This window comes from Melozone crissalis, unplaced genomic scaffold, assembly GCF_028551555.1.
Source record: "Melozone crissalis strain CALT ecotype California unplaced genomic scaffold, PUWL_Pcris_2 ptg000014l_1, whole genome shotgun sequence".
In the NCBI taxonomy this organism is placed as follows: Eukaryota; Metazoa; Chordata; class Aves; order Passeriformes; family Passerellidae; genus Melozone; species Melozone crissalis.
In genome coordinates this window covers 18,282,891-18,308,293 of record NW_026535792.1, presented here as the reverse complement: position 1 = coordinate 18,308,293, position 25,403 = coordinate 18,282,891, and the positions used below count along the sequence as shown (strand labels likewise).

General features: G+C 58.4%; 3 protein-coding genes across 3 annotated transcripts; all 3 read right to left on the bottom strand.

Annotated features, from left to right (window-relative positions):
* Nucleotides 1-225: 225 nt before the first annotated feature.
* On the bottom strand, nt 226-3,700 carry SNX22 (sorting nexin 22). Its single transcript, XM_054273057.1, has 6 exons — nt 3,629-3,700; nt 1,032-1,115; nt 839-943; nt 641-735; nt 444-520; nt 226-323 (listed from the first exon to the last, which is right to left on the bottom strand). Exons 1-6 carry the CDS (start codon nt 3,698-3,700, stop codon nt 226-228), a joined length of 531 nt encoding a protein of 176 aa, XP_054129032.1.
* A 551-nt stretch (nt 3,701-4,251) lies between these two features.
* On the bottom strand, nt 4,252-16,644 carry SNX1 (sorting nexin 1). The gene is made up of 15 exons (XM_054272603.1): nt 16,507-16,644; nt 13,537-13,639; nt 12,651-12,784; nt 12,091-12,157; nt 10,636-10,679; nt 9,589-9,730; nt 9,046-9,124; nt 8,726-8,801; nt 7,598-7,711; nt 7,380-7,473; nt 6,284-6,489; nt 5,543-5,686; nt 5,130-5,210; nt 4,773-4,844; nt 4,252-4,663 (listed from the first exon to the last, which is right to left on the bottom strand). Exons 1-15 carry the CDS (start codon nt 16,636-16,638, stop codon nt 4,613-4,615), a joined length of 1,539 nt encoding a protein of 512 aa, XP_054128578.1. The 5' UTR covers nt 16,639-16,644; the 3' UTR covers nt 4,252-4,612.
* Nucleotides 16,645-19,727: 3,083 nt separating this feature from the next.
* On the bottom strand, nt 19,728-25,136 carry PATL2 (PAT1 homolog 2). The gene is made up of 19 exons (XM_054272901.1): nt 25,100-25,136; nt 24,447-24,549; nt 24,030-24,325; nt 23,843-23,911; nt 23,672-23,734; nt 23,140-23,307; nt 22,941-23,027; nt 22,595-22,749; nt 22,417-22,494; nt 22,203-22,341; nt 21,974-22,088; nt 21,790-21,894; nt 21,472-21,509; nt 21,186-21,328; nt 20,787-20,946; nt 20,371-20,511; nt 20,173-20,270; nt 19,948-20,100; nt 19,728-19,767 (listed from the first exon to the last, which is right to left on the bottom strand). Exons 1-19 carry the CDS (start codon nt 25,121-25,123, stop codon nt 19,728-19,730), a joined length of 2,175 nt encoding a protein of 724 aa, XP_054128876.1. The 5' UTR covers nt 25,124-25,136.
* Between the last annotated feature and the right edge of the window lie 267 nt (nt 25,137-25,403).

Genomic DNA, 25,403 nt, shown 5'->3' with positions numbered 1-25,403 from the left:
GCAGAGAGGTTTTCCAGCACCATTCAGCATCCAAAGGCTCGTTCTGCGAGCCCACAGCAGCAGGGGGGAAGGCAGAGCTGCTGCTCTGCCAACAGAGGCACTTTGCATGTTGGTGGGAGAACATTCCCAACATCCCTCTGGCTTCTCCCAGCAGGCAGGGGTGAGTTTCACCACAGGGATCCTTTCTCTCCCCACTGCATCCCCGGCTGCTGGCTGGAGCTCTGATCATTCCAGAGTCTGGGGGTGCTGCCAGGCCGGGACACGGCTCAGGGGGAGGTAGAGGCCCTGCAGGACCCCGCTGAGGACGGTGTTGGGGAGCAGCTCTGTGAGGAAACAGGGGTGCTGTAACAGCTGGGTCCCTCCTGGGCCCCCCTGAAGGAGAAGCACCTTTGTAGGAGCTTCTTGGAGGTTTTGGAGCCCTGCTCCCCTGCCCTGCTCCTTACCGGGGCCGTGTGGCCGCACGTAGGGATCCGAGCAGAAGCCGACAGTGGGGCGCTGGGGGGGCAGGAGTCTGGTGCTGCTGTGGGAGAGGGGACACCAGTCCTCAGCCTGTCCCCAACCCCAGGTACTCATTAGGGGCAGGGGGACAATCCCAGTGCCGTGTGGCATAACCCTGGTGCCAGCAGAGCTCATTACTCACGGGGGGCTGCTGCCCTTGGGGCTCTGCTGGCACCGCCGCACCTTCAGGAAGTCCAGGATGTCCTGGGGCAGCTCCTTGTTGTGGTACAGCACACCCTGCAATGCCCCAGAGGGTCAGCACCCCAATAAACCCTTCCCAAACCCAGCACCGTGTGTTCCTCACCCCTAAACCCAGCCTGGCCCTGCCATACACCCTCACCTGCAGGTAAACCTCCAGGGCCTGCCGGCGCTGCTCCAGCGCTTTGGGCATCCAGTTGGGCACATGGCGGGGGGGGAAGTCGGGCACCTTGCAGGTCTTCTTGATCTGGGGAAGGTGTGGGGGGATCAGGGTAGGCCAGAGAGGGCGAGGCCAGGCCTCCCTCGTCCCCTCCTGCAGAGCTGGGGGCTCTCACCCGCTTGTGCAGCGCCTGGAACTCGCTGTAGCGCTTGGTCACCGTGTGCCGCCGGCCATTGCACAGCACCTCCACCCGGAACACCTGCAGGGGACAGACAGACAGACAGCGTGCTCCTCGCCAGCCCCAGCCTCATCAAGCTCACTGTTCTCACTGTCTTCATCACCCTCACCACCCCTCATCATCCTCATCAGCCCAGCCTCACCATGCTTGTTGTTCTCACTGTCTTCATCACCTTCACCATCCCTTGTCATCCTCACCATCCTCTCTGTTCTCACTATCTTCATCACCTTGACCATCCCTCATCATCCTCATCAGCTCCAGCCTTACCATCTTCATCTTTCTCATCATCCTCACCATTCTCACCAGCCTCAGCACTCTCACCATCCTTATCACCCTCACCATCTTCATCATCCTCATCACACTTACCAGCCTCCCAGAGGAGGTAGGGGCCCCTGACTCACACACCTGTGGAGAGCACCTGGGACACTCCACCCCCACTTCTCCAGGACAGGCAGAGACCCCCAACCTCCAGGGCAGACCCTCAACACGCCCACGGCCAAAGGGGGTGCCATGGGACCAGGCAGGACCCCCACAAGCAGATGGGACACAATTCTCCCCTCCCGAGCAAGGTGTGACATCCCAACCCCACCAAACCCCACCAGACAGGGACCCCCAACACCTTGGGGTGTGCAGGGACACCAGGAAGGGACACGTGGGGACATCAAACCAATGGGACAGAGGGAGACAACACTTTTATCCCCAAGGCAGGTGAGGTCCCCTACCTAGGGACAGTCATGGATCTCCACCCTCCTGGGGAAGGCAGGAGAACCCTTCTTTCCCCCACACCAAGGGGTGCCCCCAGCTCCAGTGGGGATCCCCCAGGCCAGGGACAGCCCCTGGTGTTAAGGGTGGGCCCCTGAGGACAGACAGACATCTCCATCTCACAGGCACCCCCCAGGCCAAGGTAGGAGGGCAGAGGACCCACCTCAGGCCTGCCTCAGACAGGAACCCTGTGGGGGCCTCTGCCCAGCACCCCCTGCGCCAGAGACCCCATCCCCTCCCCTTCAAGGGCTTTGTGTCCCCCTTCCCAGAAAGGGATCCCTGAGGACAGCTGGGGACCTCTCCTCAGGGCAATGATCCCATCTGCCCCTCTCTCCCCCTGCCTCCTCACTCACTGCACAGTTGGGACCCCTCGGAGGAGGTAAGGGCTGCTGGGAACCCCCCAAGCACTTGGAGGATTTGGGGACACCCCGGTGGCACATTAAGAGCCCCACACCCTCCACACCCAGGGCAGAGGGGGGCACCCAGAGACAGACAGGGACCCCAACATCCTGGTCAGAGGGGATCCCCAGGGTAAAGGAACAGCCCCTGGGCCAAGTGGGGCTCCCCAGTTACACCTGGGACCCTCAGTCCCTGACTCACATGGAGATACCCTCGGGGGCAGGTGGGGAGCCCATGGGAGAGACAAGATCCCCAGAACAGGACCCCGGGGTGGGCAGGAAGAGCCTCCAACCCCTGGGGGCACCCCTGAGATGTGGGGACCCCTGGGGACAAGGCAGGACCCTGCACCCCTGGGGAAGCTGTGGGACAGACAGACACAATCCTGACTTCCAGGGCAGGAGGCGCCCCCGGCAGGGCCCCAGGACAGGCAGAGACCCCCGGGGATGGTGGGCACCACCCAGGGGCACTTGAGGACCTGAAGCCCTTGAGGCTGGGACATTTCAGGGTGGCGTGGGGGAACGAGGGGACCTCCAGTGCCAGAGCAGGGGGGGCATGCCAGGGAAGGAAGGGAACCCCCAGCCATGGGGGCTACAGGGACCTCTCCCCTTTGAAAGGGTCTGTACTCCCCCGGCTGGGACCCTGCAGGGACGGGAAGAGGCCTCCATCCCCTCCCTCCCCAGACCAAAACAATCTCACCTTGCTCACGTCCCCCATCCCCTCCTCCAAGGGCAAAAGGTCCCCATCGGCAGCGGCCCCTGTGGGGATCCCCGGGTCAGGGATCTGCTGTGGCTGCCGGGGACCCTCCCCGGGCTGTTTGGGGTCCTCCAAGCCCACAGGGACACCCCGACCCCGGGGGTAGAACAGGACACGGGGGAGGTGGGACAGGAGAGCCCCCCAGCCCCTGGGTTAGGGTGGAAGCACCGCCGGGCACGGAGAGCCCTGGGGAGAGGCAGAAACCTGCAAACCCCGCAGCCAGCGGGGACAGCGGCAGCAGGAACCCGCAACCCCGGAGCAGAGACAGACACCCCTTTCACAGGCAGGGTTCTGTGTTTGCCACCGGCAGGGAGGCCCCAGGGACACGCAGGGACCTCCATTCCCAGGGCACGTGGAAGACTCCTGGGGCAGAGATCGACAAATCCCCCGGGAGCAGAGGGTGACACCCCTGGGAACTTGGGAACCTCCAGTACCAGGGAGGCACCCCCCAGAGAAGGGAGCCCCGGGGGAAGGCAGGGAGGGACTCGCACTCCGAGAGGACACCTTGGGGACAAGCGGCGACCCCCAGCTCCCGGGGCAGGAGGAGCCACCCTCGCCCGCCCTCAGCCCCGTTCCCTGAGGGCACAGCCGAGCCCCGCTCGCCCCGTCCCGTCCCTCACCGTGTGCGCCCGCTCGGGGCTGCGCGCTGCCGCCGCCGGGGGCTCCGCCGCGGGGATGGACACGGCGATCATGGCCGGGACACGGCGATCACGGCCCGGAGCGGGGCCGGGGCCGGGCAGGGACCGCCCCGAGCGCCCCCGCGGGTCAGGGCCCCGGGCAGCCCGGGGGGATGCGGCGGGCCCGGAGCGCTCACTGAGGGAGCCGCAGGGAGCCGGCTCCAGGGATAAGGGGAAAGGAAAGAGGGAAGTCAGCCCGAGCTGCCTTTTCGCTTTTTGAGCGGGTATCGGTTTTGATAAAGCGCACACGCGAGGCCGGGAGGGGGGAAGGAGCGATCCCGGGTAAGGGAGGGGGGCAGGAGCACCGCAGCCCTGAGAGCTCCAGCGTGGATTGATTCCTGGGGAATGCCACAGAGTGGGATCGCCACAGAGCCCCGCTGAGCTCAGATCCTAAAAACGGCTCCCACCGGAGGAAAGGCAGAGAGCCAAAGCCTAATCAAGAGCGGGGACAGGTGGCCAGAGCAGTCCAAGGTCACCTCTGTCCCGTCACAACACGGGGGAGGCTCTGCTGCCTCCAGGGATGCACCCTTACCCCTCCCCATCCCACCCCGAACACCCAGAGCCTGTTTGCCCTGATAGAAGTTTTATTACAGAACTTTAATGGCACTGCAGGAGTAAGATAATTCATTAGAGCCTTAAAACCCAGCCTGAAAAATAGATATTTGCCAGATCTCATTAACCCCCTGGCTGCGGGTCTGGTCTGGAAGCAGGAAACTAGTTTCTCTTCAGTAAGAAAATATATGTTGCTAAATGAAAAATATACAGTTAGAAGAGTTACTGGCTCACAAGCTGTTCTTCTGGGGGTGACACCTCTACCAGCTCCAGCATGTGGAACGAGGGGTCGCTCACGTGGAAAAGAGGAGGAGGTATAGTGTATATAAAAAAAAAAAAAAAAAGGCAAAATTCAGGTTTGTTTGCTCAGTCCAATTAAGAAATGGCCTTGGCTTCGGGCAGGAACGCTTCCCAGTACTTCACCAGCTGCAGGGAGGAGAGGGAGAGAGTCAGGAGCCTTGAGGATGGGTCATGCTTGAGAGATTCACAAGCACGGCCTGAACTTGGACATAAACCCACATCAGGGAGCACTCACCTGCTGCTGAGAGTTCAACAACGTCTCAAGGTATTTCGTGACATGATTTCTGAAGTCCTTAGATTTCTCTTTCTGCAAGAGATGGCCATGAGGCTGGAGCAGCCACCAAAACCCTCCAGAGTGTGGGAGGGGGAAGGAGAAGCCAGCAGGATTTTGCTGTTCCTCCTGGGGCCCGTGAGGAGAGCAGCACATGGGAGGGACACAGAGGATCTTGGCCCACCCAGCTCCATTTTAAGGTTCCCTGTGGGGAAGCCCCCTCAGCAACAGCCCAGCTCACACATGCTGGGATTCAGGGATGCTGCTGTGGCAGGAGGAGGGGCAGGAGCCCGGGTCAGTGCCAGGGGCTGCCCCACGTACCTCGAAGCGGATCACCTCCTTGCGGATGACGGCAGAAATGCGCTCAAAGTCCCGCTCGTACTGCGTCACCCGCGACTCCCACTGCAGGGACAGCAAGGGCACCGTGGGCACGGGAAAAGGAGCCCCTGCCCCCTCTCCATGGGGGTTTGGAGCCACCACTGTGCCTGTGAGAGGGGCTGCTGGAGCAGAGCTCAGCCCTTGGCACCGCCTTGGCGTGGAGGTCACAGGAGGCACCAGCAGCCTCACTCAAGGCGGGCTTGGTCCTTGGTGTAACCTGGCCACAAACACCTCTCCCTCCTGCTCAGGAGGGGCCCCCCAGCCCAGGAGATCCTTCCCCAGCCCAGGAGATCCTTCCCCACTGCAGCAGGGAGGGCAGGAGCAGAGCAGACCGCACCGAACCAGCAGTTCCCTACCTCCGAGATCTCATCCTTGGCCTGCTGCAGCTTGTCGGGTTTGTTTGCCCACAGCAGCCTGGCCTCCATCTCCCTCTTCTTCTGGAGCATGGTCTGGGCATCCTGCCACCGCTGCCAGGTCCTCATGCGCTGGTCAAAGGCTCCCTGGGGGGAAGGAGGGGCACAGCTCTCCTGACAAGGGGACACTGGAGCTCCTGGACCAAAGCTGAGCCACAACACAGATTGGGTCCTGCCCTGGAGCATCTACAGCTCCTGTATGGAGCAGTGGGCCCAGGATATGGTGGTCTGGCCTTTGGGGCAGGAAGGGGTCAGCCTGCTGGACTTGCTCCTCCCATGGGATTGCTCTTCCCAGTGCACCAGCTGGGCTGTGTGGATTTGATGCCCAGGTTCAGGAGCACTCAGGCCTGGCCACAGCAGGCACTTGGCAGGTCAGTTTTCACCCCCTGTATCACAGGTTAGCAGCTCACAGCTTCAGCCTTCACCTCTGGAAGGGCTGGGGTCACCCACAAGCCCTGAGCTCGCTCCACATCCCCTCTGGAGAAGAGCAGCACAGCCAGGCCTGACCCACAACCATCTTCCAACCCACCCAGGGCACTCCTGCCCAACCAGCAAGGCTTCCCTCTGCCTGAGGAGGCCATGCCCTGCACACCCTCTGCTCTGCCCTGTGCTTGAGTTTGGAACACCTCCTGGCATCCCTGAGCCTACAATGGGCACAAAGAGCAGGAGCAAAGGAATCCTCACCTTCACAACCGAGAGCAGGCGGATGTAATCCCCCAGGAGCTCGGCCAGAAGGAAGAAATCATTGTTAGCCTGTTCATGGTGCAGCTGCTCGATCTTCTCCTCCACCTCAGCCAGCTGGGACAGGGCCCTGGACAGGGCTGTGTTGTCCTCTGAGCTCCCCAGCATGGCCAGGCTCTTGGCAAACTGGGCTGTGTTCAACGCCAGCTCTGGGGAACGGGATGGGGGTCAGGAGAAGGGCCTGGCTGCACCAGGAGCTCCCCAGCAGAAGGTTCAGCCCTTGGAGCTGCATCCCCACAGCTCCAGGAGATACCAGCAGGGAGGGCCAGCAGCTCCCAGCCATGAGGAAAAGGGAAGCAGGAAAGGGAAGGAAAAGGGAAGCAGCTGAGCCCAAGGACAGGCACAGCTTTGCAGAAGTCAGTGAAAAATGCAGAGGAAGGGAAACATCCCCACTCCCAGAGGTCAGCTCTGCTCAGGTTTGCTGCAGCAGCATTCAGGCCCGTGAGGACAGGCTGAGGGAGTTAGGGTTGATCAGCCTGCAGAGGAGAAGGCTCCAGGGAGAGCTCAGAGCCCCTGGCAGGGCCTGAAGGGGCTCCAGGAGAGCTGGAGAGGGACTGGGGACAAGGGATGGAGGGACAGGACACAGGGAATGGCTCCCACTGCCAGAGGGCAGGGATGGATGGGATACTGGGGAAAAATTCTTCCCTGCAAGGGAACTGAGGCCCTGGCACAGGGTGCCCAGAGCAGCTGCGGCTGCCCCATCCCTGGCAGTGCCCAAGGCCAGGCTGGACAGGGCTTGCAGCAACCTGGGACAGTGGAAGGTGTCCCTGCCCATGGCAGGGGGTGGAACAAGATGGACTTTAAGGTTCCTTTAGCCCCCAAGCCACCCTGGGATTCTGTGATCCCACAGGACCCCGGTTCCCTTCCATGCTGCCATCCCGAGCTTGTACAGCTGCACACAAGAACTGGGGTGACCATTTCTGGTCTCCCAGGAGGAAGGGACAGAGAGTCCTTTACAGCACTGTCCCAGCTCCTTGGGAGTGTCCGTGGGACAATGGTGACCCTCTCCAGGCCCAGCCCAGGTGTGTCCCCGTGTCACCTTTGCGGTGGTTCACCAGCGTCTCCACCACCGCGTGCAGCTTCCGCAGCCGCTGGTCCTCGCACTCCACCTCCTGCAGCTTCTCCTCAAACCACTGCAATGGGCAAATGCAGGGCTGATTCCCACAGGGGGGGCTTTCCCTGCACCCAGAGCTGGAGCTGGGAAGGGCACACAGCTCTGAGTGAGGACAGGGATGCCCAGAGGTGCCCCACACTCACCATGTCCGATTCGTTCATCTTGATGGTCATTTTACTGACTGCATCCGTGGCTTTGTTGAACATCTTCATTATTCCTGCTCCACTCAGGGTCTGGGTTCCTACTGCTCTTGGGAGCTGGAAAGGAATGGAAAAGTTTGCTTTGCCATAGGAGATGGAGGGAGCTGGGAGAGCTGGGGCTGTTCACCTGGAGAGGAGAAAGCTCCAGGGAGAGCTCAGAGCCCCCAAGTGTCTAAAGGGGCTCTAGGAGAGCCGGGGAGGGACTGGGAACAAGGGATGGAGTGACAGGACAAGAGGAAGGAAATGAGTTTCCACTGCCAGAGGGCAGGGACAGATGGGATATTGGGAAGAAATTCTTCCCTGTGAGGGTGATGAGGCTCTGGTTTCCCAGAGAAGCTGTGGCTGCCCCACCCCTGGAAGTGTCCAAGGACAGTGGATGAGGCTTGGAGCAAGCTGGGATAGCAGCAGGTGCTCCTGCCCATGGCAGGGGGTGGAATGAGCTGGGCTTTTTAAATCCCTTCCAGCCCAAGCTGGAAGCTTTAAACTGTGTTGGTATATTTCTTGTAACGTCTTCAATTTGTGTTACTCTGGAATTGACTCACTGCAGGAGCTTCTGCCCTGTTCCCTCCTTTTCCAGTGTTGTCCTTACCTATTTATGCACTTAAATATCACATCTGCCTTGAGAACATTTGTATAACAGAACCTATTCTGATGTCAAAATAAATATATAGACAATAAAAAGGAATTTACTCAACCTTCAAAGGTGAGGGTTAGTCAATTGTTCCAAAAAAAACCCTGTCATAATAAAGTTGAATAAAATGCTTGTCTGACCATAGTAAATAATGTTACTTACAAAGGCATTGTAGTTCTTTCACCTTCTTCATCTGGCAGCCATTATATTAAGTGGTTCTGATGATTCTGTTTTGCCCATGAGGCACCTGCTGAGTGATCTCTCCCTGCCCTTGTGTTTGTTTTCTCCCAGCTGAGGGGATGGTTCAGCAGCTTTGGTGGGCACCTGGTGCCAGCAGCAGCTCCCACTCCCCACTGAGTTTTGGGGGACCCTGCCTCATTAACTGCTCAAGGACCATTTCCTTCAGCACTCCCAAGGGTTCCTCACTCCACCCTACTGACCTCCTCCTTCTCCAGGAACTCCCTGACATCCGGGTCCTGCAGCATGGTTGGATGGCTGACCACCCTCCGTAGGTACCTGTGGGAGAACAACTCCAGGAGTTACTCTGGCTGTGCAAATCCAGTTTCTGATTTTAAATCTGTCTATCACAGCTCGGTATTTACTCCAGAACAGCAGCTGGGGGGCTGGAAATCAGAGCCAGCAGCTGCTCTAATTCACCCAGCAGCTCTCCTGTCTCCCTGGGGAATTTGGAGGTGCCACCATGAAGAGCAAACCTCTCTGAGGTCCCTCAGCAGTCCAGGGATAGCTGAGGGGGTCATACCTCTCTAGAGCAGCCCGACGTTTTTCTAGGAACTCTGCAGAGGAGGAATCTTCTTTCCCAACTTTCACTTTGGTCATGCCTAGCACAGAGGGAAGATGTGGTTAATGAGCTGCTCCAAACTCTACACACGAGGTAAAGTGGTTTATTACAAGGGAAAGTGGTTTATTACAGACTACCAGGGTGACAGTGGAGGAGAGGAATCTTACAACAGGAACGGGACTTTGGAAATTTGAAATCGGCTCACACCCAAGGAACTGACTTGCAGGAAAGAGGCAAGGCAGTGGGCTGAACTCAAGTGAACAGCAATTCAGTGAGGTTTTACTCTTCATCAAGCAGGTGGGGAGGCACCTGTGAACTCTATCAAGGATTTAAGTGCAGAGCTCCAGGTATGGGGCCAGAGCTTTGTGTGTGCCACGGAACCCAGATTAATTTCCCTGCCAGCTCTGAGGCTGCTGCAGGGCAGTCCCTGGGCCCAGAGCTCCCTCAGAAGGGCTCAGGGGAGCTGTGGAGGGGCAGCCCTGGTGCAGGGCAGTCCTGACTCACCGATGAGGCTCTTCTCGGGCGGCGGAGGGACGATGAAGCCGTTCTGGGCGTGCTTCTCTGACAGCTTCTCATAGAGCCCCAGGAAGTCACTGAACCTCCTCTTCACCGAGAACTGCTTGCTCCTGAACATGGGCATGCTGGTCTGGGGAACACATGGCACGTGGGTCACACTCCCCCAGGAAAGCCTGGCCCTGCTGGCACCTCTGGGGTGGAGAGGGACAGCACCAGCTCTGCAAGATGTGAGCAGAGCAAGTTTTGGCCAGGTTTTCCATTGTTTCTCTCCCAACTGGGTTCTCCCTGGAGCCAGCAGCAGAATTAATGGCATTAAATAACAAACAGCTGTTCCTGCAGCCGTGGGCTGCTTAGTAAGCTCTGCCCATTGCCTAATCCCATCATCCCTGCTCCACACGGGAACAGGGACACACCCCTCAGGCCACCCAGACCCACCAGTGCTTTGGACTGAGTTTGCAGGGCAGGAATTAAGGATAACAAATCCTCTTGTCTCTTCTTCAGACCACAGGTTGCCTGTAGCCCAGCAGCCATGGTACAGGCAGCTGGAGATACTTTCCAGAGCCCAGAGCCAGACTCCAAAGCATTCCAGCAGCTGCATTTCTCATGGAAACTGAGGGGAATAGGTGCTGATGTGAATGCAACTACAGCAGCAGCTCTGCAGAGAGTGCTGAGCTCAGGTCAGCTCAGTCTGCTGCTGCCACTGGCACAGAACCCTCAGCAGCAGCCCTGGGCTCAGGGACTCTCCCAATGGATGTCATTCCTGCTGCTCCCTGCAATGCTGAGCATCCCTCTCAGCCAAGGCTGCAAAGAGGGAACCGGCTGTGAAAATAAAGCCAGTCTCCTTTCAAACAGATTCCAACCCTATTCCTCTGCTGGGCTCATCCTTTGTGGATTATAACTCCTGAATCCACAGAACAAGGCATTCAGGCCTCCTGTTTATTTAGGTCACTGCTGGCTTGGCTGAGGACACACAGTCCAGCTGCCTTTAAGCATGGAAACATAATGGAAAATCAGACACAGAGGGGTCAGACATACCTGTGTTGACACTTTGTAGGCTACGTAGGCATTCATGCCATCCCCTAAGGAAAACAGAAAGGAGGTGTTGGTGTTGCAGACAACATTTATGGAAAATCCTTTCCTTAGGATTTTTCCTCCTGAGAAGCTGAGAGGCCTCAAGAACAAAATGCAAACATTGATTATCTGCTGCTGTGGAATGCAACAGGTGCATCTGTGATTGGTCTCATGTGGTTGTTTCTAATTGATGGCCAATCACAGTCAGCTGGCTCGGACAGAGAGCTGAGCCACAAACCTTTGTTATCATTCTCTTCTATTCTCAGCCAGCCTTCTGATGAAACCTTTTCTTCTATTCTTTTAGTATAGTTTTAATGTAATATATATCACAAAATAATAAATCAGCCTTCTGAAACATGGAGTCAGATCTTTGTCTCTTCCCTCATTCCAAGAACCCTGTGAACACTGTCACATGTTGGGATCACAGCACAGCACTTTCCACTATTCCCTGAGCACAAAGCACAAGGCTCCTGACCTTTTCCTGCCTCAGTGATCCTGATTTCAGGTCTGATGGAGCCCTGGATCTTCCTGCAGAACCAGAGGCAGCATCCTGCTGCATGGCCCTGGACTCCTGCCCAGCAGCCACTTCCCAACCTGCTTCTGCCTCCCCACACTTCCTACAGAGCCAGCTCTGACAATTGGGCACTTGTTGTGCCAGCAGCCTCTGGGCTGGCTCCACACATCTGCTCACACCCAACAATTCAGGGGCTGTGGGGCACATGAAGCAGTCCATTCAGGGGATGCAAGGCAGCCTGGATGGGGCTGGGTCCTGGAACACCGCAGGCAGTTTGCTCCAGCTCACACAGAAATCCCCTTGTTCACCTGGCAGTTCATCTGAAGGGCACCCTCTGAGCTCCAGTGCTGCCCTTAGGATACATCTGATTGACACCTCCCAGCTCCAGGGATCACAGGCCATGCAGGGGGAACACTCGTGGGGCTGCTCTGCTGCCTGGGATCTGATGTCCCCATGGGTTTTCTGCACCCCAGAACTTCCACATGGCAGGTCGTGACACTCTGACCCCTCTTTCAACAGACAGAAACCCTCTTGCTTCTCATTTTGAAGCCAGAGTTGTATCCCTGGCAAGCCCAGCTTCCAGGGAATGTGCCAGAGCATGGAGCAATGCCCTCAGTTTCAGGTTAAGGGAATTTTGCTTACCCCATGCCAGCTGCACACAGGGCAGTGCTGCCTGGAGGTCATGCCAAGCTGGTCACCACAGTCCCAAAAACCTGGCTCTGGGCTTTCCAGAACCTAACCCTGCCTGGCTCATTCTCACCCTGGGCTTTGTGCAGCATCATTTCTTTAAGATGCCAGAGGAAGCCTTGGAAATGTTATTCAAGGCTCAGGTTTGTGCTTAGAGGCAGGAGCTGCAAGGCCCAGCCTGGCTCCCCCAGCCCTTTTCCCTACAGGATTGTACTCACCAACTTTCTCTGGGTCACTCACTCCCACAGTCAGGTCAAATTTGTCCTCCTGCTCCTCCTCCTCCAGCTGTTTGGAGAAAGCACAAAGGGACAGCAAGTGAAAACAGGAAACCAGGGTTTAACCCACCCCAGAGCATCATGGTGAGCTTGTCCCCCTGCAGGCAGCTCTAGCACCTCAGTCTGGCCAGGACTGTCCTATAAACCATTCCAGCTCCTCCTGGTTGTGTCCAGGCAAGGATACCACGCTGGGCTCGTTGTTCCCACCCCACTCTCTGCCCAGACTGATGCACAAAGTGCTCAGCCCCAAGAAGAATCTGGGACCCCCAGGAGCAGACCCAGCACTGTGACAGCTCTGGAAGGAATCTGGACCTCCACAGGAGCAGGAATGCCACCAGGCTGAGCTGAGCCCCACTGCAGTGGCATCAGTCCCACACTGATGGCCTGAGACACAAATCAAGGCATTCAATACAGCAATTACATATTAATGACATCATTTAAGATTCATGTTTACAACTGAGAACACAGAGAGGTCCCTGCCAAAGCCAGTTTGGAATTCTCACCTCCTCATAGCTCTTTGAAAGGTTTCTAGAAGAACTTGCTGCTACATCTAATGAGGGCACAGGACTGGAGGGTTTGGCCACCTCCTTCTTCTGGTTGTTCTGAGTGTTGTCAAGGGACAGCTCCACGGTGGCATCTGCCAAAAGAAGTTTGCAAGGGTCAGCCTCTCTCTTGAGGTTCTGAAAAGGCAATTGCAATATTCTCTGATTTGTGGGATCCAGGAGGTAACAACAGCCTTAATTAGCAAAGAAATCCATGGGGAGAACACCTGTAAGCACTGGAAGAGCACAACGAAGCAATGTCACTGCAGAAAGAGCATTTGAACACTCCTGCTGGAGAGCAGCATGGCAATCCAAGGAAGTTCTTGTTCCAGAAGGAGCCAGGCATCACCTCTCACTGATCACCTCCTTGCTGTGTGTGTGAGGAGCTGCTTGAAGGCTCCTCCCCAGGCCACCTCTCCACCTGGGACATGTTAAAACCCCCACCTCTTAGCAGAATTATCCAGAACTGACTCTCAGCCCATCATGCCAGTGCTAGGGGATGTCTGACTCTCCTCACTTTCCCCTTCTGAGGGGGTTTGTGTTTCCTGTCCCTTGGGAACAGCCAGGTCTCTACTAGAAATGCTTCTTCCACTGGCTTGGAGCCAGGAGAAGGTGGAGAAGAAAAACTCTGAGGAGACACTCATCACCTCAGGGCTTAAGGCAACAAAAATCTCATTTTATTCCTCCTCAGCTCCCAAACAGTTTCTCCTGTGGCAGGGGCTGCTCCAACCTACCTGAACACAACACCAGAGCAAGTGGACTCAAACATGTGTCTGAGATAAGGATTGATGATCTGCTTTTGGTTATGGGGATTTCAGGACTATCACTCCAGCACACCCAGACTCACCTGCAAACAGGTCCTGGTCATCCTGCTCCACATGAACTCCGTTCTCTTGGGAGGAGCTGCTCACAGGGAGAGGAGGTTCCTCTTTCAGGGCTGGGGAGTTGCTCTGTGAGAAGATTAAAAGGTCAAAGGCAGGTCACACACTGAGGGATGGATGAGAAAACGTGTCACCCTCCTGCCCACCACCCTGTGCCCTTCAGCCTCACCCTTTCTGCCATTCTTAAGGACAACAAGTGTCACACCAAACTCTGGAGCCACTCTCCACCCAGAAAGGACCATGCTGGCTGCTGGGATAGGCTTGGGGACAAGGGGACGGCCCAGCTGAGAGCTTTCATGCCAACCAGTCCTCCCCAGCAGAAGAGAGAGCTGCTCCAGCATTCCTGTTATGGATGCCTGCATCCCACACCATCCCTCATTTTGCAGGCAGGCAGATATCCCAAGGAAGAAGGGGACAGCCAGTGCTGCTCTGCAGGTCCCAGCAGAGACCAGAACAGGTCATTGATGGGCAGTAATGGAGCTCTATCAGAGACTCCTTGGCACTCTCTCCAGCAGGGCAGTGCCATGGGATCACATCACTCCTGAAGGAGTGAGGCTGTGCTGAGGCAGCTTTTCTTTAAGGTGCTAAAAACAAAACAGCCATCAAAACTCTCACTTGATGGCAAGAGCTGCTGTATTTTAGGATGTTTTCCTAGAGGAGGGACTGCTCCCAGCTTGGGTCACAGCAGATAAAGGCAGGAGCTGTGTGTGTTAGTGATGGAGATGGGGAGCAGAGCCCTCCATGTCAAACATCCCTCCAGACTGGTGTCCGAGCCAACAAGAGGCCTGGTGCCAGTGGTGACCCATGAGGAAAGGGCTCACACAGCTCCTCTGCTCCCCCAGGAAACATTCAGGCTCATAAAGAAGCCCACTGTGCATGGACAAAGTGGTTTTTACTGTAACTGCTTCCCAGCTTGCCTTAAATTTAGTTCCTCAGTTCCTCAGACATGAGAGCACCACGCCCTGCTCCCACTTCTCCATCTGCTGCTGCAGAGGAGCTGTGGCCTGCTTAGATCAGCCCATAGAGGACACCAGCCATGTCTGGGCTGGATTCAGCACCCCAGCATGCCCCTGTGCCAGGCTGACCCTCACCACAGGGAAACAGAGCTCCTTGGGAAGGGCTGATCCTCGGGGGCAGCCCAGAACAGGCTGTGCTCGCACAGGGATCCAACTCTGCCAACACACAGGGCAGGTCCAGCTCTGCTCCTGCTCAGGTCTGACCCAAACCCTGCCCTGCTGGTTCCCAGGTGCTGCTGAGCCTCCTGAACAGCAGCCAGGCTGATCTGCCTCCCCTGCTGCCCACAGAGTGTTTGCCTAACGTTCAAGGGCACAGCCAAGCAAAGGCACCAGGTCACAAGAACAGGCTTCCACAAACACTGATAAGCTGCTGGGCTCAGCAGCCTCCCCTGCCAGCACTGGGATTGTGATTCCCATGAAATCCCACAGCACCCTGTGCTCACCCCTCCTGGTGGGCCACAGACCATCCATCCACCTCCCACACCCTCCAGTTCCTCACCAAAGGAAGCTCCTGGGAAGTTCCAGACCATCTCCATGGCCTGGTGCCTGCCACAGGTAACAGCACCTTCTTCCTGCAAGGCCCAGGGCTGGACTTTCCCAGGTCTGCAAACAAACCCGGCTGCTGTTCTGCCCAGAGCAGTGGGGGTTCCACCCTCACAAGGTCACAGTCCATCCACATTGCCCCAAATCTCCCTTTTCCCTGCTGCACAGCTCACAGACAGCAGGCAGGAGCTGCCCCAGGGCTTTGTGGCAGGGGCAGGAGAAGCTTGGCCAGGCCATTCCCAGCAGGTTCATCTGGTCATGGCCACAATCTCCTGCTCGAGGCCTCCCTGGGCTGGAAAACTGCAGAACGTTCCTGGAGAACTTCCTGCCACAGACACCAACTCCTCCTGCGCCTCCAGCTGGACCTGGCAGACTGCAAAAAGCCTGGGTGAGGTGGGCAGAGGCTCCCAGAGCTCAGGGAATCACCCCCACAGCGTTCCAGCCTCCAGGAAGGGCTTCTGGGGCCCCTCTAGCTGAGATCCCTGCTCCATGGGAGACGCTGATCCCAAGGACCAGAGGCTGACTGGGGAAATTCAGCAGACTGGGAAAGCACCAGTCAGTTTTAGCTCCCCTCCTGCCTGCTGGTCCCAGCCTGGAGCAAACCTGGGAAATGCCAGCAGGAGCCTTCAGCAACCTGGATTTGCTGCACAGGAGACTGCTGGAAACGAGGAAAGCTGCTGACACTCTTCACACCTCTCCCTTCAGCAGGGATTTGCGCAGCAGCCCCTGGTTTGCTGAACCAGTGCCACCAAAGGCTCCAAATCCCTCCTGCAGCCCAGGAGGGTTTTGGAATATTTGGTGGCACGTCAACGCCCCAGCACAGAGCCCTGGCGAGCAGGGGACACTGGATGGCTCCTGTCCCCTCACCAGGCTCAATCCCAGACTGAAGGCACCACGGCAGCACCCTGTGGGTGTGGAGGGGAGCAAAGCTGATGATGTGGGGAAGGCAGACGGAGCCTTTCCCCCAGGGAAGCCTCACGGCGAAGGGGCTGAGCTGTGGCTGCCCCTGAGGGACCCCGAACCCCACATTGCTCCAGCAGCTGCCATGGGTACAACACCTTCCAGCAGAGCAGGCTGCTCCCAGCTCCACCCAGCCCGACCTTGGGCAGAATTGCTGCAGGATCAGAGAGGGAACAGCCCGGGCACACGGGAGCGGCCGAGCACAACCCTTCCCTCGGTCCCGCAGCCACCGGAGCGCTCCGAGCCCCGGCCGGGCTCCCCCTGAGGGGACACCACACCGCAGGCATCGCCCCCTCGCGCTTTACTCGGGGGATTTCGGCATTTTCGCACAATTTTCACCAAGCCCAGAGGATGCCCCGGGCAACTCCTCTCACACGGGCCCGGCCCCGCAGCGCCCCCGGGGCGGCGCGCACTCACGCTGCCGGTGAAGATGTCCTCGCCCTCCGAGTCGCTGTCGGGGGCGCCCAGCCCTTGGTGCTCGGGGAAAGGTGGCGGGCGGCGCTCGGCCGGGGAGGGCGAGCGGGACCCGCGGCTGCCGCCCGACGCCATCGCCGCCGCTTCCGCCCGCGCCCGCCCCGCCGGAAGCGCCCGCCACGCCTCAGCCCGCGGGGCGGGGCCTCGGCTGCGGGCGGGATGCGGATTGGACAGCGGCGCTGCTCGCCCCGCCCCCGCCAACAGCGACAGCCAATGGGCGGCGCCGCTGGCAGGCGGCGCGTCGTCACCATGGAAACGGGGGTGCGGCCATGCCATTGTGGCGACGGAAGGAGGAGCGCGGGGAGCTCAGGGCGCTCTGTCCCCGCCGCGCCCCGGCTGAGGGACAGCGGGACCCGACACTGATCCCGTGTGCTCTCACAGCCCGGGAGTGCTCCCGTATCACCCAGAACACACGCCAGGGTGAGCCCCTTCTCCCCAAAAAACATCGCAGGGTGAGCCCTGTGCCTTGAATTAGCCCCATAACCTAGAGATGTCCCAGCATGAACCCCGTACAAAGTCCAGGGCATCCCAGAATGAGCCCTATACCACTCCAGATGTCGCAGGACGAGCCACCGACCTTGAAGATGCCCCAGGATGAGCCATATTCGCCCCCAGGATGTTCCAGGATAAGTCCCAGACCCTGACGATTGCACAGCATGAACCCCATATATTCACCAAGACATCCCAGGATGAGCCCTAAACCACTTAAGTTATCCCAGGATGAGTCCTATACTCACCATGATTTTGCAGGATGAGCCTCTGACCTTAAAAATGCCCAGAATGCACCCTGCACCCCACTGAGACATCCCAGGAAGAGACCCACACCCTTCAAAGCACCTCAAGATAAATCCTATCCCACCAAAACCATCCCAGGATAAGCCTCATACCCTGGAGGGAGACCAGGATGAGCCCTATAAAACCCCAGAATAGCCCAGGATGAGCCCCATACCCTAAAGTTGCCCCAGGATGAAGCCCATACACCTACCAAACATCCCAGGATGAGCTCCATAACCTCAAGACATCCCAGGATTAACCCCATACTCCCACAAGACATCTCCAGATAACCCCCAAGACGTCCCAGGATGAGACACACTCCTTGAAGGTGTTTCAGGATTAACCCCAGAGAATTTGGGTATTGTATGGGGTTAATCCTGAAATTAGTCCTGGGAGGCTTTGGTAGGTGTATGGGCTTCATCCTGGGGCCTCTTCAGGTATGGGGCCCTGGATGAGCTCCACACACCCCAAAACACTCCAGGATGAGCCCCACACACCCCATTCCCCCCCAGGACAGTGACAGCCCATGGTCATGGGTCACCACCATGCTGTGGAGCCAACAATGCTCTCAGGAGAGCACCAAGAGGAGCTGGGCAGGTGAGACACCCTAAACTTCCATCAGCCCTGGATTAAGGGAGAGCATCCAGATGCAGGTGAATGATTTGGGGGTCCCTGACCTGCAAGACACCCCTGAGCTGGATTCATTCCTGGGTGCTGCTCCATGGAGAGGGTCTGTTCCTGCAGGTGGGAAGCACTGGGTGCTATGGGAGAGTAACAGAGATGGGTTTTGCATCTTTTTCCCTCAGCTTTCTCCTGTAATGGAGCAGCAAAATCCAGCAGAAATCTCCAGCCTTCCATGCTAGAGACCTTGGTGTAGCACACATTTGCAGCCAGGTCACATTTTCATCCTTCATCCACTCAGGCAAGGAGCAAACAGAAAACAGAGCACAGCTTATCTTTATCTGAAGGACTTGCCAGTGTCCTCCCCAGCTCCTGCTATCAATGAGCAGCTGCTCATTCCCTCCTGCCTGAAATTCTCCCTGGGATTTGTAACAGCAAGGTCTGTTCTTTCACTGGCAGGTGAGACCCACACTGGAATTCTCCCCAGATTGCCTCAGTGGGGTTGGAACAAGGGGTTTACCCCATGGAGAACCTGCCAGTGTCACTCTTTAGAAGAGGATGGCTAGGAATGAACAGAGCTGTGCCAGAAAACTCCCTAAGGATAAAGCATGAGGAGCATGTACATCCTTTAGGATTAGCAGGAGGAGATGGAGCTGCCAAGAGGATTGGGAGGTCCTGCCCATGGACTCTGCACTCTCTGAAGGAGAAGAAACTGAGCTACCTTGATGAGCAGTGGAGATAAATCCCACCCAAGCCCCCACAGCCTTATTCTCTGTACATTCTCCCTTTGGCCCCTAAAGGATGCTCTTTTAAAGGAATAATTTTATCCACTCAGGGTTAGAGCTTGGGCAGTCTGAGGATGAGACAACTTTCTGCTGCAAACCTCTTTTGGGTACACACCAGGCTTTGGGTGTCAGGTTTAGAACTCTGGGTAGGTGGAGGTGGCCCAGTCCCAGCTCTCTCACAGGATCAGGAGAAATTCCACCATAAAACCAGGCAGGAGCTACCAAGATTCCCACAGTGGGAGCAGACATTGCACACACTCAGCCTCAGATAGAAAAGTGAGGATCAGCTTTGGGGGGGTCAGAATTGCTTAGGAAGATGCCTCAAGGTACTTCCAAGGGGAAGATCTCATCAGAGACAAGAGGTGCTTTATTACCCACCCACATATGTTTAAGACCCCCCCAGGTGTGCATCAATCTCTATTTCCCTATCAGGACAAGCTCTGACTTACCTTCCCCACTACATCCCTTCTTTTCCAGCCCATTTCCCTCCCTGTGTGCTCTGATTCCCTCTCCAAGCACTCCTTTTTCCTTCTCCTCAATCCTCTGAGCATCCCTCCCTTCTCCTTGCCTTTTGCCAGGGGTCTCCCTGCCCAGCAACGCCCATGGGACCACTGTCCATCCAACACAAGCTGCCCCAGGAGCCAGAGGAGCTCATTCATCACCTTTTTATTTTATTTCAAGCACTGTACAGAACGTGCCATAGACAAAACCCCCTCCCCAGGTGCTCCCAGCGCCCCTGTGCCCTGCCTCAGCCCCCTGCCATGACCCAGCACCCACCACTGCCAGGGGGGAGGCCAAAATAAGTTACACCCGCCCACCCCCGTGCTCCGGGGCACCGGGACAGGGTGGCATCACATCGGTGCCACCCCTGCCGCTGCCCGTGTCACCCAGAGTGCCCTGCACCAGGGTCAGTGCTCGTTTCCAAAGCCGCGGCACCGGGCCCTGCCCATTCCCGGCTGCAGACCCCACCCCCGCTGCCGCGGCTCAGCAGAGCATGTCAGCCTCGGTGGGCAGGGGGGAGCACCTGCAGGAAAGGATGGGATTGGGGTGTCAGGGTGCTGATCTGCCCCAAAGAAACAGCAGCAAAGGCAGCAGGATCAGCTCAGCCCAGCTGGACGTAATTCCGAGGGGGGTGGAAGCAGTGAGCCCGCAGTGCTCTCTGCTCCTGAGGGATCCCCAGGAGGGCCATTCCAGCAGTACTCACTCAGCCATCTTGGCTGCCAGGTGGTAAACTGTCTGCTTGTCCAGGTAGCGGCAGAAGAGCAGGACGAGGTTGCTGGGCAGGAAGAGAGGCTCTGCCAGCGAGGCTGTGGGCAGGCGTGACAGCTCCTGGGACATCAGGTACACCGTGTCCGTCCTGGGGACCGCACAGGGGGTGAGCACCCCGGGGAGCAGTGACAAACCCTCCCCAGCTCACCCCGTCCCTCACCAGGCCTCGAAGTCCCCTCTGCACGGCTTCAGCGGCGCGTGTGAGGACAGCAGCCTCTCTCCGTGGCTCAGCAGGGAGTACAGCAAGGAGATGCCAAACTGCAGGAGAGCAGCAGGAATGTCACAGCCTGCAGCAGTGGCACCCCAGGGACACACTCAGTGGCACCCCAGGGACACACTCAGGCTCAGGGCCAAGTACCTGGTTCTTCAAGGCCATGGTGAGGGGGAGCTCCGAAGACTCGGGCAGAGGCCGGGTGAGCTCCTGCAGGACCTCGATGAGTTTGCTGAAGGTCATCTCACCCACCACCTCATTCAAGGGGCTGTAGAGCAGGGGGAGAGACTGGGCAGGGCAGAGGGGAGAGCAGGAATCTGAGATCTTTTGACCTGTCACAGCCACACCCCCACCCCAGCCCTTGGAGGGGAGGTCACTGCCACCAGGACTGCTGGTGGCTGATTCCTGGAGACCACCTCCTCCCTATGGATGGTAAAGGGCTCCTGTGTCATGCTAACCCCACAAGGCAGGCCCCCCCTTATTGCCCAGAGTGCTGCCCCCAGCAAGAACAGAGGAGGAAGGAGACAGCCCAGGTCATCCCTGCCCTGGCTGGAGGTGCTTGCCTCATCCAGCACGTCCTTCTTCATGAGGAAGGGCAGGTGGTAGGTGATTGCCAGCAGGATCTTCTCCTTCTGCTCTCCAATCAGGTGGGGCAGCAGCCGGGCCACGAGCTTCTTACCCTTCCGCACACACAGCAGTTGCAGGAATTCGTCTTCTGCCTCCCTGGGAACAAAGCCTGCATTGGCACAAATCCCAAGGGACCTGGAGCATCTCTGTCCATCCAAAAGGACCAGCTCCACTGGAGGACAAGGTTCACAGGCAGGGTCAGCACAGGCTGCAGTGACAGGATGGAAGGAAGGACCCAATCCTCCTGTGATGCCGACCTGCTCATCAGTGACCATCTCAGATCCACGAGGACCAGGACACGCTGCCTGCTCCCCTTTCCCACAGCACAGACTCACTCTTCACTGCTGCAAGCCCTGATTTTCAAGGCTTGGTAGATACTCTCCACTTTTTGGCTCTTCTGCTCCTGCTTCTGGGGCTGTTGCTCCCCTGGGGACATTTTCTGTTGCACCTCCTCTACTTCCAGCAGCTGCAGGAAGAGCTGGAGAAATGACACAGGGTAAGGAAGAAGCTTGGACATCTTCTACCAACTGGCTGTCCAGGACCCTGCCTAACTAGACATCCCCTGGATGAAAACAGAAAACCTGGACCATGCTGCCCTTCCCCAAATCACCACTCGCTCACCTTCTCGATCCTGTGCAGCGCCCGCAGCCGGTGGGTCCCTGCAGCCTTTGGGAGGGTAGAAAGGAAGGCACAAAGGTTACAGCCATCCCCAGACACTGCCACCAGCCCAGCACTGGGCCAGCTGCTCCCTGGGGAGCAGAGGTGACTTTTCCCTGGGGAAACCATGGCCAGAGCCCAATCCCACCCCTTGGCCAGGCGCAAATGCCACTGCTGAGGTGGTACCTCCTCCAGCTGTGTGCCCCATCCCACTGCTCAGGGCAGCTCCTAAAGCAGCACTCCTGGCAATTCAGAGCCCCAACCAGCCCAGCTTCCCTTCACCTACCTCCTCCTCCACGAGGGCGTGGTGCACAGCATCGATGGCCCGGCGAGGGCTGTAGCAGGTGGACACCGTGACCTGGCCCAGGGACCCCGCGATGCGCACCACTGCGGGACAGCAGGAACACGGTGACACCACACCCCAGAACTCCTCACCCAGCCCCCCAACACTGCCCCAGCCCCTCACCAGAGTCATAGGTCTCCACTTTTTGGATGAAAGGCGTGACCAGCTTGGGGGGCTTGTTGCGCCTGCCCAGCAGCTCCTCCTCCGCCTGTTTGCGCTCCAGCCGGTGGTAGTAGGTCTGTAAGAACAGGAGAAGCCAGGAGTCCCCTGCACCAGTCCTCAAGGGTTTCTCCAGCTCCCAAAGCCCCACTCTGAGGGGAACAAGCTGCAGGTGCTGCCAGCAGGAGCTCACCTGGTAGTAGTAGTCATCATCTATATTCTCACTCTGCAGCTGCATCATCTCCACCTTGACAACCCAGTCCTTCTCCTTGGAAGTCATCAGCCCGGCATAAGGGTCCACCTTCCGAGACCACAGCTTCTTGGGGGAGACACTGGCACAGGAGAAGAACTCAGCCCACTGTGCCCACCCAGAGCCCCCCTGCCCTGCACCCAGAAGACCCCCATACCTCTGCACCTGCCTGCCCTGCCGCTGCATCAGGATGCGCTGGTGCTGGGGGTGCAGCTGGGTCATGTGGCTGGGTGTGCTGCAGGGGACACCAGACAGGGGTCAGGGGGGGTTTTGGGACACCCCCAGCTGCTTTGTAGGACCCCTCCAGCCCCACCCCAACATCCCACTCCTGCTACCTGAAGTTCAGCTGGCCCATGGCTGAGGGGCTGAAGAAGACAGCAGGGTCCAAAGAAGAGGCCATGGGCCTGAAGTGCATGCCCAGGGGCTGGGGTGGGCTGCCCACGGTGGGGGAGCCAGGCTGGAAAGGGCTTGGGGGTGCAAACCCTGCTGTCTGAGAAGGCGAGAGGGGATAAAGGGTGTGAGCCTTCCCCTCTGAGCATTCCAGAGGGGTCAGACAGCTCTGTGCTGGCTTCTGGCTCCCATCCTTCTGGCAAAGTGCTACAGTGCCACTGTCCCCATCCCCTGCCACTCCAGGGCTACCTCAGTGGGGCCGTGGCAGTGGCTCAGAGCCCACCACATTACCTGGCTGGGACTGAAGAGTGCAGGGGGTCTGCAGGCAGGCGGGAAGGGCTGAGGAGAGCACGGGGAGCGAGGAGACATCATGGGTGCCTGGTACAGAGCAGGAGACAGGAGGTGTCAGACAAGCCTGTCCTCGAGGCTGCACCTCCAAGGAGGGGAGGCAGAGAAAGAAGGGGTGCAAGAGCACCCCCAAACCTGTTACCTGCTGGAGAAAGCACTGGGGGAAAGGCTTGGGGGACATCAGTCTTAAGTCAGGGCCTCTGAGCCGGGAAGAGCCCCCGTAGCTCCTCTGCACAGGAGAGCCAAGGAAGTCGAGAGCCATGTTGGGAGATGGTGGAGGTCTCTCCAGCACCTGGAGGATGGCTTTATCCTGTGGGGTGGAGGCAGCAGCAGGTGGGAACAAGGCACAGCTGGGAACAGTTTAGCTCCCTCAGCAATAGTTAGCTCACTAAAACCTGTGGTCACTGCTCAACCAAGAGCAGCTGTGCTCCAATCCTCGTAGTGTGGAGCAGCTGGAGACCCATGGGAACACCCAGCATGGGGGTCCCAGTCCCCCCAATCTCAACAACTTTACCTTCAAACCCAGGCTCTGCTTTGGGTGGGCACTCACAGCCTTGCACCCAAGAATATCTGTGCACCTCCAGAGCCATTTGGAGATGCCCCAGGTGTCCCAAATTCCTGTGAGTCCCTTGTTCCAGAGTATTGGGGAGCCCTTAGCTCCAGCATGTACCCACCTCCAGCATGAGGTGGCGAGGGACACTGCCAGGGCAGGAGCCCCACGTGGGATCCATCGCCAGCTGGAAAACAGGGAGAGGCTGGCATGAGCCAAGAGAACAGGAGGAGAGAGCAGGGGACACCACAGGAGCCACCCTGCCTCATCACCAGATGGGTGGGGACATTTTTACCGTGTCCTCCTTGTCAAACTCTTCCCAGCAAGTCCCAATCCCGCTGTCCAGCACCGCTGAGTCCTGGCTCTGCAAGGAAAGGGGAGTTAAAGGCCTGCCTGTCTGCCCCAGTGCCCTCTGTGGGGCAGGACCCACAGGTGTGGGGGTGGAGGAGGAGCAGCAGGACCCCTGTCTGCTCACACATCACCTCCAGCGTGGGTTTGCTCCGCACAGCTCTCATCACTGCTGGGTCTCCCAGTTCACTGGGCTCCTCAAAGCACTCCTGATCTTCCTCGTGTTCCTCAGTGCCCAGCTCCTCTGCCTCTTCCTCCAGCTGAGAGTTAACCTGCTCCATCTCTGCCTCCATCCCACCTTCCTCCTCGGCCAGCTCCTCCAGCTGCTCAGCTGCTCTTCCAGTTGCCTCTACCAGTGCTTTGGCCACCTCAGGGCTTATCTCCGGTACCACCAGGAGTTTTGGGACATCCTCCTCTGTGGAGTCTCGGTCTTAGAGGGGGAAGCAGCACACAGCAGGGCGGGTGAACGCTTTGGCAGTGCCCACCAGGGTGCCTGCTCCCCCCGAGTGCTGGCAGGTCTCTCCAACACCAGGACTCCCCCGAGGTCTTACCTAACCCAAAAGTCATCTCGTTGTACAGGTCGAGCTCCTCATCCTCCTCAGCCATCTCTTCCAGCAGAACTGCATCTTCCACCAGCAGAAAATCCTCGATAATCTGGATTTGGAAGCAGCAGGTTCCTCTCTAAGGGAGAGGTAACCCTAGCATACTCCTAAAGTGGGGAGGGGCACCCAACCTCCCCCTCATTCTACTGCTGGTGCCAGGCTCACAGCTGGAAAAGGGAAAAGCAGGAGCAACCCCCAGGGCTCACAGCTGGAAAAGAGAAAAGCAGGAGCAACCCCCAGGGCTCACAGCTGGAAAAGGGAAAAGCAGGAGCAACCCCCAGGGCTCACAGCTGGAAAAGGGAAAAGCAGGAGCCAGCGGCACTGCCGGCGAGGACAGGAGGCGCAGCTCAGCCCACGGCTGTGCCGGCACCAGCGAACGCCGGCACGGAGCGGCACCAGCGCGGCTGGGCTGGGACACCTTTAGGCTTCAGAGTGAACACCCGCTACGAGAGCATCCCACCAGCATCTCCAGGGCAGAGCCTGCTCCGAGACCGACCGCGCCGGGGAGCGCCAGCCCCGGAGAACGAGCACCGCACAGGGAGCGGGACGCCGGGAGGCGGCAGCGGGCAGGGGGTAGCGGAGCAGGGCAGGCAGCCACTCACAACGCGCTCGCCGCCCTCCGCCATCCCGCGGTGGTGCTGCCGCCTCCTCCTCCCGCTCACCCACCCTCCGTCCGTCCCGGGTCCCCGTACGGGGGCACGGTGCCCCCGCCGCCCCTTTTATGGGCCGCCCCCACCGCCCCCGGCATGCGCTTGCCGTACAACATGGCGGCCCCCAGCGGGGCCCCGCGCATGCGCACTGCTCTGCACCAGGAGCCTGCCGTACAACATGGCGGCCCCCGGCGGAGCCTCGCGCCTGCGCACTGCGCTGCACCGGAGCCCGGAGGCAGCGGGGATGGAGGGGTTC

Coding starts and splice junctions, on each gene's coding strand:
- SNX22 (XM_054273057.1), bottom strand. CDS start 3,700: ATGATCGCCGTGTCCATCCCCGCGGCGGAGCCCCCGGCGGCGGCAGCG. Junction 944..1,031: donor TCCAGGCGCTGCACAAGCGG/GTGAGAGCCCCC, acceptor CACCTTCCCCAG/ATCAAGAAGACCTGCAAGGT. Junction 521..640: donor CCCAAGGGCAGCAGCCCCCC/GTGAGTAATGAG, acceptor CCTCTCCCACAG/CAGCACCAGACTCCTGCCCC.
- SNX1 (XM_054272603.1), bottom strand. CDS start 16,638: ATGGCGTCGGGCGGCAGCCGCGGGTCCCGCTCGCCCTCCCCGGCCGAG. Junction 8,802..9,045: donor CGTCGGGCTGCTCTAGAGAG/GTATGACCCCCT, acceptor GTTCTCCCACAG/GTACCTACGGAGGGTGGTCA. Junction 6,490..7,379: donor GCTGGTGAACCACCGCAAAG/GTGACACGGGGA, acceptor CCCGTTCCCCAG/AGCTGGCGTTGAACACAGCC.
- PATL2 (XM_054272901.1), bottom strand. CDS start 25,123: ATGGCGGAGGGCGGCGAGCGCGTT. Junction 20,947..21,185: donor AGGGCTTGCAGCAGTGAAGA/GTGAGTCTGTGC, acceptor CTTTGTTCCCAG/GGAGGCAGAAGACGAATTCC. Junction 20,512..20,786: donor AGAAGGACGTGCTGGATGAG/GCAAGCACCTCC, acceptor TGCCCTGCCCAG/TCTCTCCCCCTGCTCTACAG.